General features: G+C 28.2%; 1 protein-coding gene across 1 annotated transcript; it reads right to left on the bottom strand.

The window, feature by feature from the left end:
* Positions 1–3,535: 3,535 nt before the first annotated feature.
* On the bottom strand, positions 3,536–4,292 carry LOC100192275 (dickkopf-like protein Dlp-1). The gene is made up of 3 exons (XM_065788582.1): positions 4,134–4,292; positions 3,868–3,975; positions 3,536–3,725 (listed from the first exon to the last, which is right to left on the bottom strand). Exons 1-3 carry the CDS (start codon positions 4,197–4,199, stop codon positions 3,612–3,614), a joined length of 288 nt encoding a protein of 95 aa, XP_065644654.1. The 5' UTR covers positions 4,200–4,292; the 3' UTR covers positions 3,536–3,611.
* Between the last annotated feature and the right edge of the window lie 1,853 nt (positions 4,293–6,145).

Raw genomic sequence — 6,145 nt, 5'->3', positions numbered from 1 at the left:
GATATTGAACTTTTAAGAGGTTGCGATAACACGCCAAAAAAAGAAATATAAAAAAAATTTTGAAGCTATAAAAAACGAAGAATTTTTTGAAATGCAACTGTTGCATACTCCACCTTAAAAAAAAAAAATCAACGGATGCAGATGACTTTTTTACTTTAAATAGGAGTCAGGAGCTACTGAGTTAAACTGATCAATTAACTTCTGAAAATAAAATAAATGCGGAGCAAATAGAGAAATTTAAAAGGCAGATATTTAAGTTGGAAACTGAAATTATAGATTTAAATTTTAAAAGTAGGGCTCTCAACACACATTGTAACTCATTAATTTCTCAATTAAAGGCTATGAGTATTAGGCTAAAATAGGAAGAGCAGTTCCAACCTATATAATATAAGTCTAACATTAAATGGGTGTAAAAATATAGCTTGCTATTTTAATTCATAATCAGAGCAACTGGTATGTTTGTTGGGTATGGTCTGGTTTGTTAGTGACGTTAATTTAAAAAGTGTATTTTCTTCATTATATGTAACATTTATTTTATATATCAGATGTCCATTTAATCATTATCATCAGAAGTTAGTGCTACCTCTGCAGTACGTCTTCTGGTTAAAGAACGGAATTTAAGTCTCATATATATCAAGTTATTGTAAAAATTTAGTTTAATAAATTAAGTTTGTACAAGTTATTATTACAATTGTGAGTCGAGTAATTGTTCTTCTGGTTTAGAATGAAGTATGAACCTAGTATCAACTGGGTGTACAAAGATAGTTTACTATTTAAAGATCAGTAGACCAACTGATTATAAAGCAATTTTTTACGAGAATAAAAACAAATTATCAAACGATTTAAATTATTATTTAAACAAACATTTTTTTTTTGTGAGAAGAGATTATTAATTCAAGTGCCATAAAATAATTCTACTACCAAAAGCGAGGTTAATTCAAAACCTTTAACTCAATTTTGGTCATGATTTATTTTATTAGACTTGGTAAGTCTTTATTCTAATTAATTAGAATTAGGTAATTGTTTTCTAAAACAAGAACTTCTAGATTTAAAAACGTTCTCATTTAACAGCTAATCCCCCTTTTTACGATATTTTTTATAATTTTGAGAAAATTGTGGTTTGCTTTCAGACTTCAATAAAATCTGTTTTTTAGTTAACCTTTAACAACTAAGTAAGATTTTTTTGCTTTTATAATAGTCAAACAATGAGTGTATTTGATAATAAATATCAGAAATACATTTTTTCTGATTTTTTTTTTTGATAAAAAGTAACATCAAATTACTAAAATTCTGCCAAGTTCATCATTTGTCGCGTTTATTCTAAACTAAAATAAGTTTTTTTTTACAAATGCATTCGATGTCATAAGATGAAACATTTTATCTGTGTTTTTATTCTTTTTACAAAGCAAAATTATTTCTAATATTTTAAAAGTTATAAATGTTTTAGTAACACCTCTTAAGTCAATATTTTCAAAGAAAAAAGAAGTCGTAAGGCTCGCTTTAAAACAGAAGTTTGCAGGCAAGTTGACTGTGGAGTTGACTTTGGAGCTGGTGCTATACGATGTATGCTGACACTAGATGTTGTTGGTGATGGTGCTATACAACGTATACTGATGCTAGATAGTGTAGACTCAAAAGAAGTGGTGTAGCTAGTGTTGCTGGTGGTGGTGACATTGTCATAGATTCTGGTGGTTGAGATAACAAAAGCTCAAGTTGAGATAAAAGTATTTCAACGTACTAGCAATTTGTAATTTAGATTGATTAATTTTCTTGATGTTCAATTGAAACAAACCAGTATTTTGATATCCAGGGGCTATTTGTGTGCGTGTAAAAACTTCACCAGAGGTAAAAGGTTTTGCTTTCAGTTTACTAAAAAATTCTTTTTACAAATAGCTGAACTAATTTGATCAAATCTCTTTTGACATTGTAATAAACACCAACATCAAGTGGCTACAGAATATATGATGAATGAGCTGTTAAGCAAATTAACAAGATATTTTTTCGATACAAATGAGTGCAACCTGACCAAAGTGTCCATAATCATTTAATTAAAGATAATCAATGCTTGATTTATTTAATTAAATAATTGATTAAACTAATTTTTAACAAATTGACTAAACCATTTATCTGAACTATTTTTAATGGCAAGACGTACATGCCTGTCAGCCATTGCACGAATAGCTTATTTTCCATTCATCCGGACATTGATGTTGAATATCCGTATATTCAACATCAATGTCCGGCATCGTCTGGACCACTTAAGCAACAATTTTTGTTCAGATATTTTTTTTGATTTAAAAATAGATATGGTGCAAGACAATAACCAACAGCATTAATGGAATTTCCAACTTTATAACTGATTTTTTCATTATTGCTAACCAATTTTGATGGTCGTTTAGCACCACATCTGCAAACTATGCGTTACTTTTCTTGATCACCAGAGAAGCCAATTTCATCAAAGTTCTACAAATGACATGAAGTGTTTTCGTTGATACCTGCTTCATTAAATTCTCTTTGCAGTGTTTTGAAATACTTTGCTACTATTTCTTCCGTACAAGAAGCGACTCTGAGTGATGAAATATTGCCAACGACCTAACTTATGACTCCACCAGTGGAGTCCATGAAATCGAACTTGGTGTTTTAAATAGCCAGTAACTAAAGTGATGACGCCATTGTAAGTTCCAATCAGATAATTTGATGAGTGTATCTACCATAGTTGATTCAAAATGTCACGGCAGTCTTGAGTTTGAACCACTGCTAATGGCTTCATATATGCCGTTGACAAGCCTATAAAGAGTTGCGGCTGGTGTGCTAAACAATTGAGCAGCTTTGTTGAGTGAAAGTTTGCCACTTTTTATTTTCGTCACTGCAAGCGCGACTTGGTCTACAATTAATGTTTTGTTTTTTTTGCGTCTTAGTTTTTTCGAGGCATATTTATCAATAGAATAGATTTGACAATAATCGATTTAAATGTTATACGAAGAATTTAAAAAGGTTTATTGGTCGGTTTAGAAATAATTAATTAACAAAAGCCCTATTTATTAAGCGAATAATTGGAGTATTTCATTCAACCCTGTAGGTTCACCGTTTCCGTTTTTAACTCATAACTTTTTACGGGAAATAGGAAATTGAGTTTTGAAAAAAGAAACTATACTGGCGTTTATACAAATATACGTTTAAATTTCAATAACAGCAAATTTCACTACCGAGAAAGCTTATAAAAAAAAAAAGAAAAAAAATTATTACGCAACCGATTCATAGACAAAATTATTTATTTTGTATTAAAATTTTATATCATCTAATTTAGAAAAAATTTTCCACAACACGATTAAAAATATTTGCAAAATGTTTATTCAATAAACAACAAGGAGCATAAGTATAAACATTGATATATTTTATTCTATCCTCTCTTTCATTTGACCCACTTTTACTCTATGCCATAAAATCTCAAAATAAATCTTGGGGGCAAATAATCTACCATATTTACATATCAAAGGAAATGGAAAGTTAAAAGTGCAATATAATAATATGCAAGTAAATTTTGAATAAAATAGTTATATATATATATATATAAATATTTTTTTTTTTTGTTTAGAAAAAGGTACATTTAATTAATACAAAGAACCACTTCCGGAGTTGTCAACACATTTTCTAATCAATCCTGTAATAGTTCCTCTTACTTTCTCGCAGTCGAGTCCTGGTTCGCAACCACACGCAAATGTTTGCTAGATATATAAGTATATATATAAATATACATATGCGTAAAAAATAGATATGTAAATATATAAAGTAATTAAAATTAAAAAATTACCAATTTAATATGAAATGATTTTAAGTTAAAAATAGAGAACATTTTGAATAACTTACGCTAAGGCCGCAGAGTCCACCTTCTTTTACGTAAGATTTGCATTTTCCTAAAAACCCTAATTTAACACAACAGCCTCCATCGCAATCTTTGTTTGATTTGCACATTTTCTAAATAAAAAAGAATAAGTTCAAAATATTAAAAAACACATTTTGAACTCACTATTTTAACTATTAAATAAAAAAACAAGTTGAATAACCAGCTACCAGTTAGTTAGCTAAACTTTTTTTAAATCAACTATACAAATACAAATATATCTTATTCTTACCCAGAATATTCCTTCGCTGCAAACAATGCACAAAGCAACAATGAACAAAATAACCGTTGATTTCATTTTGGACAAAAATTCGAATCAAGTAAAATCGTTTGACCCTGCAGTGCTTAATTAAAACCCCGTTTTTATATCTTTATAATGGCGTACAGGTTGCCCACTGAGCACACATAGTTACAGTCAATTTATTGAAGCGTAATTATCAAATATTGTTGCAATTTGTATTTGCAAATTTGATCAGTTGATTCAATTTTATTTATTTTATAAAAATAAATTTAATCAAAAAGATTTCTAAATATTATTACAACAGATGTTTATGTTTATAACCAAGCTGTTTTACATCAAAAATAGAATTGTTTTAGCAAATTTTAAGTCCTAGATGCCAAAACGGAATAATTATTGCATTTAAATTTTGCATATTAGAAGTGGTATTATGAACATTCAGTTCTGAGACTTATATATACAGGTGTAACAAGCACTAATTACTTCTAAAATGTTAACAATTTATATGACATGCACTATGGCAGCATATATATGGCTTTTAAGCAAATATGATGTACAAACAAATAAAACAATATTTTTTTTTTTTTAATTTTATTTAGGTGCCCCAAGAAGTCCTTACGGTTTTATCACAGAGCACCGCGGATGAGCATTTAATTGGAAGTTTACGCCTCCTTCCTAACCGATGTCGCAAAACTTGCCCAGAGAACCACGGATCCTTCGTTTCTGAGGCAAGTGCGCTTCCACTGCGCCACGGCTTTTTGTTGTGCAATTTTTAAAATAAATTATTTATAAAATTTTTAAAATAAATTATTTATAAAATATTTTGAATAAAAGTTTTTCTACAGGGGTTTTACCAGCATGTTTTTGATGTTTAAATTTCATCTAATAATAGTTTCGTGGTCAAAAGTTATGGCTTTTTAAAGCTTACAGAACCCTCATTTCAGGGGGTTGTATACTCTTTTTTTTTCTAACCTAACTTTTTTTTTTTTTTTTATATTTTATTTTTATTTTGCCGTTTAACAAATTTGACAGTTTCCATAAATTTACAATTAAGTTAATGGCTGGAACAAGAAGAAGGCATAATTTGCCTTATCGCCAAGCACCGTGTTACAATTTATAATTTTTACAAAGTTGCTTTAAAAATATATAACATAAAAGAAAAATTAAATGAATGTTTACAAAAGATATATAATAAATAAAGTAAAATATCGTTTAATACATAATATCATAAATAGATTGCGTAAAAGTAAGAGTTAATATATAAAACTTTATATATATTTTAAGTAAAATATATAAAAGATAAAGTAAAATATCATGACTAGATTAGGTAAAAGTAAAAGTGAATATATAATAATTTTATATATATAAATACGCACAAAAAATAAAATAAAAAGCGAGAAAATGTGATTTTTGATAATGATTATTGTCAAAAAATTTTAACCTTTTTTTTTTTTTTTTTTTTCTTTCGAATAATTACGAAAATACGAATAATTAACTTGTTTTTCAGTTTTTAAATTATATAGCTGATCTATTTTTAAAAGAAAGACTTATAATAATATAAATCAAAATCTGCGTTTAAAAAAAACTGTTTTGAATCAGTTTTAAACTGATGAAGAGATATTTTTTTTCCGGAAATAATGTTTGGAAATCTTTTCCACAAAAGTGGTCCGTGATTCTGAATTGAATAAGAAACTTGTTTAGAATAAGGTTTTGGTATAACAAAGTTGTTAGCGGAAAATCTTGTAGCATATTTATGGTGTATTACTTTAAAATAAGTTTCAAATATTTTGGGGGACAGTCCATATTTTGTTTTATACATGAACAGTAGAACAAGATGGGTATTAAGTTTGAAAATATTCAGGGCACCAATTACACGTAAAAGAGGTTCACATGGAACCGCTCTACCAGATCCAATATGATTCTAACAGCATGTTTTTGCTTGCTATAAAGTTTTTTTAGCTTAACTTTTCCTCTACCTCTTTTCTGTTTTGTAGCTTTTTTTATAT

The sequence above is a fragment of the Hydra vulgaris genome, chromosome 01 (genome assembly GCF_038396675.1).
Source record: "Hydra vulgaris chromosome 01, alternate assembly HydraT2T_AEP".
NCBI classification, from domain to species: domain Eukaryota; kingdom Metazoa; phylum Cnidaria; class Hydrozoa; order Anthoathecata; family Hydridae; genus Hydra; species Hydra vulgaris.
This window is presented reverse-complemented; position numbering and strand designations above follow the sequence as displayed.